The sequence below is a fragment of the Pyxicephalus adspersus genome, chromosome 7 (genome assembly GCF_032062135.1).
Source record: "Pyxicephalus adspersus chromosome 7, UCB_Pads_2.0, whole genome shotgun sequence".
Taxonomy (NCBI): Eukaryota; Metazoa; Chordata; class Amphibia; order Anura; family Pyxicephalidae; genus Pyxicephalus; species Pyxicephalus adspersus.
In genome coordinates this window covers 38,449,083-38,465,444 of record NC_092864.1, presented here as the reverse complement: position 1 = coordinate 38,465,444, position 16,362 = coordinate 38,449,083, and the positions used below count along the sequence as shown (strand labels likewise).

Below are 16,362 nucleotides of genomic sequence, written 5' to 3'. Positions count from 1 at the left end.
TTAAAATTGTTGCAAGGAAGGAGGTGGTTATGGCGGCAATGGAATATTCAAATCCCGTTTATCTAATTAGCGAGTAATCTTTTCCAATTTTCAATATAAATCACAGTGATCCTAAGTTTAATGTCCTTCAGTCCTCAAACAGATATAAGAACATACAGCCCAACAGCACAACCATGTTCCTATTCCATCGCCTTCCCTTGCAAGTGAGTCAGTGAACACTGTACATGTCAGATGTCTTGGGTGAGATTAATTTGACATGTGTACGGAACCTTAACCTCTGTGCATAAGGATTTACATCTAATGGGGGTATTTACAGACCCCTTTGGAGTGCATGCTTAGAATTGTTTTTAGCAGCCGGCTGGTAGTGGTTACATGGGCTGTATCTCTGGAGATTTATTCTTTCTGTAGTTTTTTACCTTTGTTTTTTAATTCATCGATCCACCTTTTCAGATGCAGGAAAAAAAACGTGCTTTATTAACTATCACTGTATAGTATGGCTCCTGGTATTGAACTATTAGAATGCTGTACCTATACATTTACGCACATCCAAACTTATAGGATGCAAAATAAAGTAACAGATGGCCTGAAATAACATTCCTGGAGAAAATGCAGCTGCAGGCTCTTTTCAGTGGAGCTAACATAAACAAAAGTCTTGGCATTCATTGTGTCTGTCTGTAAAGGGGATGATCAAAACCAAAACTGGCTGATCCTTCTCTTGTGTAATCAAATATATTACCCTAAACCAGCCTTTCTAAACTTTTACATGAGGGAACCCCTGCTATAATTACTATATCCACAGCTCACCAGGTCCCATTTTTCTATATTGATTGATTCAGTTTGTGGTGAAAAACCTGGTAATTTTGGGTGAAAACATTTATCAACAGACCTTTTTATGTATCCATTGCATTTCAACTTTAAAAAAAGACTACCAACATTAGCTTGGTGGGAAGTGGAATGAATGTCACCTACATTGCTCATTGGTGTCAGTTAAGGTGCGTACACACTTCCAATTTTTATCGTTCCAATCGAACGACGAACGATCGATTGGGTAAAAAATCGTTCGTAAAAAAGTAACCAACGACGCCGACGAACGAGGAAACTCGTTGGAAACGAACGACCGGACCGGCGGAACGGATTGGACGACGATCGTTGAACATCGTTCGTGTGTACGGTCGTTCGTTGATCGTCCATGGGCTGAGCATGCGTAATGAACGAACGTTCGTTCACTTTCCTGTCGTGCACATAGTTCCTCTATCGTTCAAACGATCGTATTTATTGTGTGTACAATATCTACGAACGATCGTGTCGTTATCTCTATGTGCAGGATCAGTGCTATACGATCGTTCGTAGATATCGTGCAGGATCGTTCGTCGTTCGTTTTCCAACGATAATAATTGGAAGTGTGTACGTAGCTTTAAAGTGACCTAAGATACTAATAGCACAAATACCTCATTGCTCAAGAAACACGAGTAGATCAGCTTTCCAAAAACAAATCAGCAATAACAGGTCCCATTTTTCTATCTTGTTAGGTTTTCTTTAAAAAGTACATAAAAAAAAAAAAACAAATAAAAAAAACCCAGTGTTTCTTAACCAGGGATATGCAGGGTTCCTCCAGAGGTTACTAAGGGGACAATGAGCAGTTTGTGCCTCTCAGGTCAGTTTAATGATCTTTTTGGGTATCTGTGAGAGTGGCATTCTTTCCACTGACCACCAGGCTATAGTATTATGAGCTGTGGATACAGTACTTATAGAAAGGGTTCCCCCATGTTAAAAAGGTCAAGAAAGGCTGGCCTAGATATTCTATTTTCTTCTAGACTCAAAGGAGGCCATCAGAAGTTTGGCATTATTAGAGTCACACTTTACTCACTTCTCTTTTTCTTGGATAACACTAATGGTATGATCAGCGTTGGGCTGCCTTGTACTAGCTTACAACTCCATAAATATGAATGCTGTATACTGGATAGCAAAGTAGGCTTTGTCAAGAGATCAGCTGCAGGAATCCTGCTGCCAGCTTTGTATCATTGTGCCATACTGTTTGGTGGTCGAGTCTAAACCTTGATGTGCTATTGTTCTGCCAAAATAAAAAATTTGAAACAATTAACTTTGTTCTCTTTATGACATTTATTTAGGTCTAATGTCCATGTTGGTTTCCTGCAGTTGATGTGCATTTGGAATACGCAGGACTTTCATTATGCACCACCAGAGCAGTTCACAGGCTGCGTTTCATCTGCTTTGTGCTGTATGGTGTTCCTTTGATTGAGGCATGTCTAATCAAGACAAGTAAAGCCGGTCAAATGCAGCTTTTTCCTGATAAATGTCATGTTTGCCATTTAATTGCATATGTTTGAATAGTAAATTCAGCATTTGAAAAGAACTCCTGTGGACTTAACCTATATCTGGTGTTTACCTTAAAGTGTAAGTCCAGGAAATATCTAAGGTCCCAGCATTATTTTTTTTTTCTTTAAACCTTCTTCTTGCAGTCAGCTTTTATTTTTGTCCGTGACATTAGTTCCAGACTTACAAAATTCACAGAGTAACAGGTGCTGCGAGGTAAGTTCTTACAGATATAGGCACGTTCTCAGAACTTTTTCCAAGACCCCTTTCCATACACACATTGGGTTCTATTTAGAAAATAGGGAATCAGACATTCACTCAGGAATCTTCCAGGTGTATGTGTTTCAATGGCAATAATTGATTTCCACCATGGAATGTTTAGAGGAATATCAGAATCCCATTTTTTAAATAAAGCCCATTGTGTGGACTTGATCTTGGCAGTCAACATTACTATTGCTGAGATAGCTGTTATGCTGAGAAGAAAGAAATCAATGTACGCATGTGAAAATGGTCAAGGAAAAGGGGTGGGAGAGTTCTGTAATCCATCCGGCAGGGCAGACAACACAAGTTAAGATTTCAGAGCAGGAATTGCATATATTGTCAGCTCTCACAGGATGTTAGGGATACATTGGATTTCCAGCAGAACAGGTATTTTTTTGTGTCCACATTTTTATAAATGAATACAACATGGGGGATATGCTTGAATTATTGAGATGTACTGCATATTTTTTTTTCATTTTGCTCAGCAATTCACTATGGGCTCTATTTATAAAATAGGGAATCTGACATTCCCTCAAACGTTCCCTTGTGGGAATTTTCCAGGTTCATGTGTTTCAATGACTGTAAATGATTCCCAAGAAGGAATGTTTTAAAAATGGAGCTCTATAGGGTTGATTAATAAATCTTTATTACCTACAATTCAACCAAAGTTTACAAATTTTCACATTTGATTCAATTGGAAAAATGTATGAATCACCAAGAAAATTGATTCACACGGTTTCTAAATGAATCCATAATGAAAAACATTTGTAAAAAGATCCCTTTATGTATACATTGCATTTCAGCTTAACCAAGAATGTCTCCTAGATTGTAAGCTCTTCTGGGCAGGGTCCGCTCCTCCTCCTGTGTCACTGTCTGCCATTTGCAACCCCTATTTAATGTACAGGGCATGTACATGTAAAACCACAGGACAATAGGAGTGTTTAGAATGAGCAATGGCAGCCAACCGTTGTCGCTCCTGAAAAAGGGTTCCTTTAGTTTGGCATCAAAACTCAGCGACAAATAAAAGGCAGTGCAGTTCAAAGATTCAAGTATGTGACCAGTTTTTTTTCTTTTTTGTTTTAATCGTAAAGTCTGTGCAACATTTTAAAAAAAAATGTCACAATACTGCATGACCTGTAATGCTCACAATATTTACATTAACTGCATACAACCAGAGAAAAAACTCAGAATAAAAACAACGGTATGGACTGAATCTACTCCTATCATCCGCTCTGTAAGCAACCCACGAAAGAGGAAGATCGCATTTACTTTACACAGGAAGGCTGACGTAAAGTACAGAGCTGAAGAAAAAACATTAACTAGTGGAAACACAGAGGAGATGGCTGATTGGTACAAATGAAATACAATGAAACAGTAAAAAAAATTAAAAAAACAAAAATAAAAAAAATTTTAAAACACTCTCACTTTTTTATGGACAAAACAGCAGAAAAAGCAGACTATTACAAATAAGGAGAAACGTTAACAATTCAAAAAGAACAATAAACACACATCACTTGACATAATCTGTATCGGGGGACAGGCCAGGGTTCAGAGGATAGAAAGCATAGACGTCGCCTGTCCAGAGCTGAGGCAGCAATTTTGCAGCGTGATCGGTATTCGTTAGAAAGCCGCCAATTGGTTAGGAACCAGTGACATCACTAAAGCATAGAAGCAGCTTTGACTTCAGTTTGAGATACTTCAGAGATCATTGGTGGGGTACAGTTGACCTGCATTGACCTTCTAAGCCGAATCAACCTACTTTTGAACAGGGATGAAGCAGCTCTGATGCAAATAAATGCCCATCGACAAAGCCCCTTAAACAGGGAGGATAAATAGTTTATAGGCCACCCCAACCTGAGCAGATATCCCCAAGACATAAATGATCATGGGGCGAATGATACTGTTCCTCAGAAATTTGGCAGGGCCAGCTGGGGCCCTGTAAGGGGAATAAAAATGAGAATTTCATCTTGGATATATATTAAATGTGCAGCTGTGATGCAAAATCAGCATGGACAACATCTGTAAAAGAACCAAATAATGTAGAGTTCTATGGACAGCTCCAGATTGGAAAACATACAGACAGTTTAGTGTCGAAGAACTCCTAAAAGTTTTCACACTTTTGACACCTGGCCTCTTCTTTTTTTAACAGCAGGTAAACTGCTGTTTTTTGGGGAAGATTCTCATTTTCTTTTTTTTTTCCCTGGTGATTCTCCTGATGAGAATGAGAAAGTGAATGGAATCTACTCAACAAGCAGGAATTCAACAGAACCTAAGCAGTGTTCTCCCTAGAATTTATTTAAGCTAGGTGGGATGAAGCTGTAGGAGGGCGGCTGTCCCTGTATTGTGACCCAACATTTTAGTAACCACCCAAAAACAGCAGGGTGGTTTCTGAAAAGTGCCAGGTGGTGCACCCAGGTAAAAGGGGGTGGGGAGATAACTGCTAACTTTTCCCACTAGAAAGGGTGCATATTTATTGCCGCCTGTGTCCTTTTTGGAGAGAGATCCCCTCACTTCATTTGTCTGTGACCATTGTCAATGAGAAACAGATGAATTAGGACAGAACAGAGTCCAAGGTAAAGCTGCAGTTTTAACCCCCCTCCTTCTAATTCCTTTGCGCTCCATCAGACACCAACTCCCTTCAAGTGCACCCGGCCTACAGAAGTGACAGGCAGGTACAGAATTTTTGGAAATAGCCCTATTCGCTTGGCCTATGGCATCTTCCAAAAAGATACCAGAGGGTGCATTACCAAGAATATTTGCACTGCATTCTACTCAAATTCCATGTTATGGGAGCTGCGGGNNNGAAATCTGCATACATACATATATATAGAAATCTGCAAGTATACAGTTACCCTACTATAGCTTTACAATAGAAAGGGGTAAATGTAAAATAAACCCCTAGGGGGGTCTATACTACAAATTTCTCCTTTATTCGGGTAGAGCTGCATTGAAAGTGATGTCACCAGGGCTGCAGTCTAAGTATCACTGAACAGGCAAGCAACATGGCTCCCTCCACTCGGTGCAAGCTTCGTACAACCTAGGTTATGGCATTTACGTTGGGTGCTTTTTTTTTTTTTCTTTTTGCAATCAACAGGACTGGAGAAGACAGATGTATATACACATACGTAATCACATATTGTAATATACATGTGTCAGATGTTCGAGTGAATCTTTCCTTACAAATACAATGTTGTCAGCTCTTGTCTGTATGTAGTGTTTTTTTTTTCTCTAGCTTCACATTTTCACTTTACGTAACATAAATAATTTGGTTAATAAAATAACTTGCGTGTTTCAGCCACATTAATATATAATCTGTTAACAGTATAAATACTTTTTCTTAAATAAAATAAATCTGTGATATGTTACATAATACTGACAAAAAAAAAAAAAGAAAAAGAAAAGAAAGATGCTGCGTTTGTGAGTCTATCACTGCAGCAATGTGACGTGTTAATACTGCTTGATGAGATAACGGAGATGCATGCTTCCTTGGTCAGGCTATGAAGACAATACATAATTGTAGTGTCCTAAAAATTAGCAATATAGGTTTACCAGTGAATTCCAGGGAGGTGGCGCCCCCTGGAGCATCAGAGGTGGCTTTGCTACTAATGTAAAAGAAGCTCAATTAGCAGGTGATACTGACAGAATTTCTGTGTTAACGAAAGGCAAGTTGGCCAGGCTGCAAACAAGTGCTATTTTTTTTAAATGGGATAAGAAAGTATTTAAGGCTGGGAATCAAAGTCCTATTATCTTTAGATTCCTTACCTTTATAATATATTGAAGTGCTTGTGTATTCATTTCAGTGATATACTTAACAGGAAAAATGTAGAATATGTCTCTTCTTTATCTCTGTGAGGACCAAGACTGTGTCAGCAACAGCAGCAGGAGAGCATGAGGGTAAGAAGTTAGACTGGTACAAATATGGGCAAGATTCAGGTGGCTTTTTATTTTAAGATGTCAGAGTTTCTCAACCAGGGTTCCTCCACAAGTTGCTTGGTGTTCCTTGAGCAATGAGCAATTTGTGCCTTTCAGATCATTTTAAATGAACTTTTTGGCTATCTGTAAGGATGGCATTCTCCCTACTGTTCAGCAAAGTAAGAAACATTATTCCTACTAATTTACTGTGTGCTGTGGATGTAGTAATTATAAAGGGTTTTCTTAAAACCTGAAGGGTATTTTAAAGGTTCGCCTGTTAAAAAGTAGAGAAACACTGCTGTATATATTTTACACTTGTATAAAGGGGTCTAGCAGCGAACCAAACAATCCCTGAAACATTCCCTGGTAGATAACCTTCCGTATATCCATGTGTTTTAATGGCAGTAACTGATTCTCCACCAGGGAACATTTGAGTAAATGTCACATTCCTTGTCCTATAAATAAACCCCAAAGTATAAACACATCGGAGCATTGGATTGATGTTGGATGGTTTTACAAAGCTCAGGTGACAACTAACATTTTTGTTTTTGTTTTATCCTCCAAGAAGGGGCACTGCTTGCTGTTATAAGCAAGTTTAACTTGCTAAATGAATGACAATTTGGTAAAGCATGGCATATCATTCAAACATTCAGCTCATAAGAACCATTGCCTGCTAACCTGTTGCCTAACCACAAATCCTCACAGCAACAAAGAAGAAATCGAATATAACTGTGATTGTTTAGATAAGCAGTGGACATGCAATCAATCATAATTATAAGACTTCACTCACCTACAGGTACCTGAAAGGGGAGAGCAGGGGGCTTTCCCAAGAGTGGGTAGAATGATCAGAAATGTGGAGCGCCCCCTTTCGGTCATTATATAAAAGAAGTTAATTTTTTTTTAATCTCTATACACCGCTTAAACATCCACTTGATAGAAACCAAAGAATTTTTGTACACTAATATTGTACAGTAAAAGATAAAGTGTGCATTAAGTTGGCTTGTACATGACAATATTGTACACTATGTACATCTCGGTTATCGGCATCAAACTCTAGATCTTTTTTTTTTTGTTTTTATATATACACACTGAAAATGTATCAGAAACAGTTGACTATTATTCTTTGTAATCACAATTGTAGTGTTATAGAAAAAAAAGAAAAACATTATCTCCATTCAGTCACATTTTTTTGTTTTTAGGATTCCAGCGCCCACCTACCTAAAATGCAAAAATATTTACCACATATTCACTTTACACCAGGTGGTGATATCTAGAAATATTGATATACATATATTAATATCAATGCCTATATACAGATATATGATCTTGAGCTCTGTCAATGTTATCTGGAGATTTTCCTCCTCTTGGGTTTTGGGGCTTTTAGCTGTCGATCCCTCTGAGACACCTAAAACACACAGAAAAGAAGAGATTAAGTGTACGGTAATGAATGCTCCAACTTTTAAGACACAGTTAAAATATATAATGATATTTCTAGTCCTGTTTAGCCAGACATGTTGCAGTAATATAAATAGGTTAATTGGCTTTCCCCCAAAAATTGAGCCTAGATTGTATAGACATATGACTATGTAAAGACATAGTAGGGACATTCCCCTTTTAAGGGACAGCTAGTGACATGACTATGGACTTTGTACAATGCTGCATAATATGTGGGTGCTATAAAAAAATACTGTGTATTAATAATAATGTGATAAAGTACACCCGCTTTTAGTGTATTTAGAAATAATAAAACTAATAAAAAAGTCATCTGGTCCTTAAAAGATGCTAAAATTAATAAATTCTAACCTTAAGTGTAAAGTAACACAATAGATTCCACCGTGTTATTATAATGGTATACAAAGGAGCACATGGTCAACTAAAGACTGCAAGGTGGCCAGGTCCATTGGCTGCAAAACAAGCCCCAGTCATCACCCCTCTACCACTGTGCTTTACAGTTGGCATGATGTGTTTGTGCTGATATGTTGAGTTTGGTATTCACCAAAAGTGGCTTTGTGCAATATGGCCTAACATCTCCACTTTTGTCTTTCCAAAGGACATTGCTCCAGAAGTATTGTGATTTGTTCAGAACTTTGCAAACAGAAGCCGTACATGTTCTTTAGAAAGAAGAGACTTTCTCTCCTGACAGCAATCTATATTTGTTCAGTCTTTTTATGATTGTAGTGTCATGAACTTTAACATGCTGAGGCTTGTAGAGTCTGAGTTGTATCTCTTAGATTTACTTCAGTTTCTCTAAGCATTGTATGGTCTGACTTCAGAGTGAATTTGCTTGGACATCCACTCCTGGGAAGACTGGCAAATGTCTTGAATGTTTTCTAAATAATTTTTATCACTGTAGAATAATGGACCTTAAATTGTTTGGAAACAGCTCCACTAACAACCCTCCTCCTGGTTCATTGTTTGTATCTGTCTGTCATTTGCAACCCCTATTTAATGTAGAGTGCTGCGTAATATTGTTGTTCATCTGAGGTTGTATTTACCTATTCTTAAAACCTGCTAGGGAGGAGACACATGTCTGCAGATACACAATCAGTACTGTACTGACTCAACCAGAAATTTTTCTGCAGAGACAATGGGGCTGATGTATTAAAGCTCTCCAAGGCTGGAGAGCATACACTTTTATCAGTGAAGCTGGGTGGTCCTGCAAACCTGGAAAGAATCTGATTCAGGATTGAAAACATTTGCTAACAAATAGCAATGACATAAGAAATCCATCCCAGGTTTGCTGGATTACATAGCATCACTGATAAAAGTGTATCCTCTTCAGCCTTGAAGAGCTTTATTAAATCGGGGCTAATAAGTACTGTGCTGACACAACCACAAAAAAACCCAAAAATCTTCAGTGCATTAGAAAGAACTTGACGATAACCTGTCAAAAAACCTGGCCATTTCATAATATTAAAAAAAAAAAAAAAAAAATAAAACCTGGTCTGTACCTCCCTATGCCACACTCTACAACTGCACCATCGCTATACAGTTTGGGAAGTTTGAAGCCCCCATTTTTTCTTACAAATACAGTTTTTTTCTATCATTTGATATTTTTTATTCTGCAGCATGTTTATTTTGACAATACATTGTGAAAGTTTACTTGTTCTTTATGCGATGGAACCATGCAATCACATAATACTTACATTGCCAGATATTTTGTCCAGCTCATTCATGGCCTCATGTATCGCAGCTTCTAGATGGTTATTTAGTGTTCCACTTCTAGAATTGGAAATACAACAGTTATTCAAACACACACAGAACATCTAGTCTAAATAAATACAGAATATTGTTTGAGGCTAAAAAAAAGATTGGGTTTAGGTACAATATAAAAATGAAGTAATTGATGCTCCGTACTTTCTGTTACTCTTCTGCACACGATTATAGGCTTCCAGTCCCTCTGTCAATGTTCTCAGCTTGTCACTGTCCACCTAAATGAAAGCACATGTTATCATTCAGGAATGCAGAAAAGCAAGACAATCTCTCATTGAGAGAGGCAATGTAAGTTGCCATTGCTGAACTCATTGTAAAGAATGCTAATTGCCTGGGTGCAAAGCTGATCATTTGTTTTCAGGAGTTGCAGTCACACCTGAAATAAGCTATGTGAAAGTTGTGTTGCAATTAGATGAATCCCTGAGCTGAATATTTATTCTGGATCAGTGATTCAAAAAGTATTAGGGGCAAAGGATCAGAACACCAACCAGGCAAGCTAGATTTTAAAAAAACCAAATCAGAAATGGAAGCTTATAGATTCTCTGAATGACAGATCCACTTTGGGGGTGAATGGGGGAAATAAGACACTTTGAAGGTGAACCTGAATCTGCTTGTGCCATTAACATGAAGGTACAGAGAGTTATCATAATTCGCTGTGTATCATTTGATGCATATGCTCACCAGGCTAGACATGTCACCCAGACGTGTGATTTCATCAATTCAAACAAATGAATTACAAAGTATCTTTCCCTGATAAATCAATTTACATTGTGAATTTGCAGTGTTTCAGATTTCTGGTAAAAGATACAACACCTTATCACTGTTAGAATTCTAATGGTGTTGTAACCTTGGAGAAGCAGGATGGCTTATATCCAAGCATATACAGCACATGTATAGTTGAAATGCTAATATGTAAGGTTTGTAGTCCCTCCTACAAAACACTATAGTACAGTTGACATTCAAAAATCTGGCCTTCAATAATCCGGATCCTTCAATTTTCCAGCATGGATTTCGGAGCGCATTTTCAAATTTAAACTGTTTTCTGGAGGCGCTGTTTATGTTTTGATGGTGCTGTACTCCAGAATCAGCTGTTAGGGCTTGCTTTTCCTCTATAAAATGAAGCTGTTCCTGTTGCTGAGGATGCTGTTACTGTCAGTCATGAAGATGATCATCCTGACAGCCCATCTGCTATTTAGCTTCTTTTCAAGGGAACAGTAATGATTAAAATTCTGAGGCACCATTTTGTTTAGTTGAACTAAAATTCTGTAAAACTGTTTTATTTAGTTGGTGAACATTAAAATTTCATTTGCTTTTCTTTTATTGACATTTCATTTAGTGGTATTTCATTTTAATATATACAGTATATATAACCTTCGAAAACCCAGAATTTTTAAAAACCACCGGACCTGAGGTGTGCTGGATTTTTGAACCTGTAGTGTAATAGGAACCCCAATGCGCAGTGACAGCGCATTCTGGGATTTTCTATAAGACAACCCAGGAATAACTGCTACATTTTATTATATTATTATTATTATTAATAATAAAAAAAAAATTGTATTCATATAGTGCCAACAAATTAAGTAACACTGTACATTAATCTTTAGACTGCCTCATGTGATTCAGGGCCCTTTCACACTTATACACTTATTATGAATAGCATGTTTGAACATTATGGTATACTTACCTACCAAAGCATACCTCTCTAGACTGCAACGGTTAAAACCCACCCTGTCATTTCATAGCACCTGGTAAAATTTTTGCCTAACCTTTTTCTGGGTTCGGCATATTTAGCTATCATGAATAGTTGGCTTTGAACGAACAGGGGAATAAAGTCAACCTGGTACGCAATGCATGCTGAGAATGTATTCATACCTGCTTCCAGGTAAGATATTGCTTTTCACAGAGAAAGAGGCATACAGATTCTGTTTTGAAATAAAAAAGCACTGACAGCTATGTTTTAGCACAAGGCTTTAGATCTGACTTAGACAAAGTAGAATAGAAGTTTTTCATACATGTGTGCTAAAAACACAAAGAAATGTCCATCATGAAATGGGGTTGGTGTGAAGTGGGCATATTCAAAAAGCATTGCATTTACATGTTCATGTGCTGGGATGTGTTGCTGTACCCATCAGCACTTTCAGGGTGAGTAGGTCCTTGACAGTGCTAAGCTGCTGTGCATAGATGTGACCTCACCATATCATATATTGGATTTCTAACTGAGCTGCAAGAAAACCAGTAATGTGATCCCCTAAATAGTTTTACAACATTGCAGGATTGCTATATCGCTCAATAAACACAATTTGGGATAGACCTTTTCTAACTGAGCTGCATTGTCATACAGTGAAAGATACACAATTTACTCTAGGAATTGCTGTGAAAAGGTCCTCACAGCTGTGTGTGTTCTGAATAAAAGTAAACAGCAGGGGATCAATCAATCTCCTTATAGTAGTGAAGAGCTGCAGGAAACTTGCAGTCAGTGCACTCTACACTCATTGCACATTTTTATTTAATGGTTCACATTTACCAGACAGAAATTAAACATTTAATCCCAAACCTTGAACAAAAGCCAAAGTATTTATATAAGAAATAGAAATAAAAAGATTAGACCTAAATGGAATTAAAGTGGAACTCTGGGCACTGATATCATGGTAAATTCTGATATATAAACACATTTTGCTCAGATACAAAATTTTTCTGTCTGCTGGAATTACAGATCTGGACTTACAATCCAGCCTCCTCCCCGCTGGGCTATTCACTCAATGCTGTGGGTTCAGTGAATAACCAAAGGGGAGAGAAGGCGGATAATGGACATAAATAAGTCTGTGACCCTGAAAAATTTAGCAAATGAAGAATTCCGACTTTGCAAATCTGCACACAGTGGCACTGATTAATTCACGCTCTCCAAGGCTGGAGAGGGTATACTTTCATCAGTGAAGCTGGGTGATCCAGCAAACCTGGAGTGGATTTCAAAATAGTCATCTGCTATTTATTACCAAATGTTTTGAATCCTTGGGAGCTTTTTTAAATCGGACCCAGTGACTCAAAGTACTGAACCAAATGTGTCAGTGTAACAGCTAGGACACTAAATTTTCCAGAAGATTAATACATGGCAACTTCTTTTCCCCATACCAAGTTTATCTTAAAGCCCAACTAAACCAAAACTGAACAAGGCAATTTCTAAAAGTAATCGTGCAAAATATAGGTTATAACTATTGCTTTTTGCACTAAACCTATTGGATACCTGAGCACCAAGCCACATGGTCACACCACCTCTTGCTATCTAGTTTCTGTTAATAGACTGAAGTCCTACAAGTGCTCACCAAGTATTTACTGTGACTACAAGTCCTGCCTCTTCTCATGGTTTCACATGGTTAGACCCAAGGTTTATACATGAATAGGGCAATGCTGGGTTACATCTGACTGACCCACTCACCCACTAGCCAAATTCACACGTAATGCAGTGTGCAAGCAGGTTTTGGCATTCTGTCTACAACTTTGCTTCTAGTCTTTGTACCCACTTATCAACCAGATTACTATTAAATCTGCCTCAATTTTGAGTTTAGTGGGGATTTTAAAATGATACAGCTATCAAAATGTCTTCTCTATGATGCCTGCACACTACTTGGTATTTGCTCCCACCTTTTGATCAGCATGACTGTATAGGAAATACCAAATCCCCATGTGTAGAACACAAAATGACTACTGGTATCAGTTTAACAAGCTCAAGAATATAAATCCTGGTGGTATTTTCTCTCACTTTTCATCTTGGTGACAATCAAGGCATTGCCATGAGCTGAATTTTCTCTCTCTCCTCTATGGGGGCGGCTTCTAGTAAGTACATCATGGTTACTGACTTGTTTCTCCATATGGTTCCTCTGGGGGACGTTTGAAACAGTTAGTAAGATGCCCAGGTAAGTCAGCAGTACCTTAGCTCGTAGTAGAACCTGGTGTCTTTTTGTATCATGAATCAACCAGTATAAAGTGTTTGAGCTGCCAAGTAGGGGTACGCTTGAGCAGCAGGAGGTCCTTAGGTTGTTTTGGCTTGATCTGAGCAAATATGTGCTTGAGCTGTTGCCAAAACAATCTCCAGGTGGGTGACCAGATTAAAGAAACTTCCTGCTGCTACCCAAGGTTCTTCTATCAGCTAAGACACTGCTGACTTCCATAGGCATCCTACTGTCTCAAGTAAGCCATAGGGTGAAATGCATCGGGCACTGGGACATACCACCTTACCTTATAAACTAGGTTGCAGCTTTGCTTTTTGTTATAAAATCTATTTATGGATGTGCCAGTAGACCTATGCTTAGATGAATCACACATTGGTAAATCTTGATTTCTATGAGTACTTCTAACAAGTAAACTTGTTTTGTACATGCCAAAAATATCCTTTCATTTCTCTTTCTTGGTTTTAACTATACTGTCCTACTAGGGTAACTAACTTATTTTCTTTATCAGAATATGTGGAATATACACCAAGGGAGAAAAGGGAAGCAGAAGGTCCAGCCAAAACCAATGTTCTGAGCATCACTGGTAGGAAATTGAGTTTTATTTCCAAAAATTTTGCCATTTTGCCATTTTGAAAGGTGAAATAAAGGTGTATTTATCAAGCAAAGTTATACTAAACATTTTAAGAAAATAAGAGTTTTCATGGACAGCACAATAAATTTTCTACAATCACTTCACTCATCCTTGGTCATCAGTTGAGGGGAATGGGAAAATAAGTTTTAATCCTTTCAGACTCTATACAAAAATGTCAGATGAAATTCCACTTTCAATTAGCAGACCTTTAGGATCAGTCTGTAGGTGTTATCTTGTTTTTATAATGTAAAGTTATAAGGTAAAAATGAAAAACAATAAAAGTATAAATTCATAACAAATGCTTTTACCTTCCCTTCCTCAGAGTTCTGCTGATATGAATTACGTAGGTCCTCCCGCACTAATTTTCCAGGCCATGAAGCTAGTCCTTTAATTTGCCCCCAGACCAAGTCTCCCATATTAAACGTCCTTGGCCTATAATGCATTAAGTCATTAGAAGAAGGAGAGTCAGGAATCCGAAGGTCATCCTCGCTACTGATGCTCTTGGTGTCCGAGGGGCTAGGGACGCACCCGTTCATGCCTTTGGCATGAAAGTCTCCATTATAATGAATGTAGTCTCTTGCTAAAGAACTTTCTAAACTGTTGGAAGAGCTGGGAGATTGTTCCTCCATATTGACCTCTTGTTTGGGGATGTTCAGAAGCTCTCCAAACCCCCTGTGCTGTGGGGGCCGATTGCCATTCATGTGTGCACAACGTTCTACCGTGCTCTCCAACCTTTCTTTGAAGCTCATCATAGTCCTTTTGTAATGGTTAAACCTGAAATTCTCCTCTAGCATCTTATCGTTCGGGCAGTGCCTGGGTGGAAGCAAAATCTGGCATTGCTCATCTTCAAAGGAGTGCAATAGAGAAACGTTGCCAGACCTTGCTTGGTAAGGGTTACCATGGACTTGTGCGTTGTGGTCCAAAAACTCCTCACATTTCCACCTGTTCATATCACCTGGACTTTGACCTCCATTCCACTGTCTTTTAGGAGTATTGCATCCTGCTTTGAAATAATCAAAACTATCAGCGTCTGCCATGTGTTTGTTATGATCCAGGTTCTTCCTCATTCGAGTACCTCTTGTGTTCCGTGTCCTGACCTCCAAATCAGAATGTGCCATGTTTCTGCCGTGGATGATTGCATTCACCGCACTGGACAGGTTTAAGGGGTCACCAATAGATGCAGTGAAGGCACTCATGGCACTTAGTGCTGGGATAGCACTCATCTGCGTCGTACTGGATACCGCCGTTGTGATGACCACTTGCATTCCTTTACTGGCCGCGTCAACCACTGCTTTATAGATGGCGTCCACCGAATTGTCTCCTTCTCGGACATTATCTTTTATGTACTGTTCTGTCCTATGAGGCATGTTACAAGATTTGTCCGGAAACGGAGGAAGTGATGAGTTTGGGTTTTCTGGTATTGAAGACGTTTCCATCTGTGCACCGACTTCTTTGTTTTCTTGCATTTTCATCTGTTGAAAAATAATTGAAAAATGTTATTTAGGGTCCCTCATAGTCTTGACAGAAAAAAAGCTTTAAAGTAATATGTAAGTGAATTATTCTGCCCTATGCTTGTGAATATGCTAATGTTGATCTTTGTGCTTTCTGAGTTACTGGCTTAGACCCAGCATAAAAGCTATGCCTTCATCTTGACTTTTCTGGACCAGTGAATTTAAAAATTATTGAATTCTGAGACAGCCAGGCAATCCACATTTTTCACAGCTTTTGTATATCTCTGATGACAGGTTCTCTTTAAATAAAAAACAGTACTCAGTACAATATTACTTAGATAACCCCGAAACAGTACACACACTCAATGTATCCGCTCTTACCTGTACTCTGCAACCCAGCACGGGAGCCCTGAGAAGCTCCACTAATTCTGGGCTACAGGGTAAAATCTGACTATCAGTCACATATTACCTAATTCAGTGGTCGATGCCTGAGCAGTCCATCACCAGGGTCCATGCTACATGGGGTTGAATAACACTTAGAGGTTGAAAAAAGACTTTGTTTAGGGAAGGGAACTCCCATCAAACCTAATGCTAGATTTACACATCATTAAGG

General features: G+C 38.5%; 1 protein-coding gene across 7 annotated transcripts in view; it reads right to left on the bottom strand.

The window, feature by feature from the left end:
• Positions 1–5,957: 5,957 nt before the first annotated feature.
• MBD5 (methyl-CpG binding domain protein 5) overlaps positions 5,958–16,362 on the bottom strand; it is a 45,819-nt gene continuing 35,414 nt past the window's right edge. For all 7 annotated transcript variants that reach the window (XM_072418135.1, XM_072418133.1, XM_072418134.1 and 4 more), the window contains 4 exons: positions 14,607–15,770; positions 9,865–9,938; positions 9,654–9,729; positions 5,958–7,912 (listed from right to left, as the gene is read on the bottom strand). In XM_072418135.1, the coding sequence (XP_072274236.1) occupies positions 7,850–7,912; positions 9,654–9,729; positions 9,865–9,938; positions 14,607–15,770 (1,377 nt within the window). In that variant the 3' untranslated portion in view covers positions 5,958–7,849. The remainder of the gene's footprint in view (positions 7,913–9,653; positions 9,730–9,864; positions 9,939–14,606; positions 15,771–16,362) is intronic.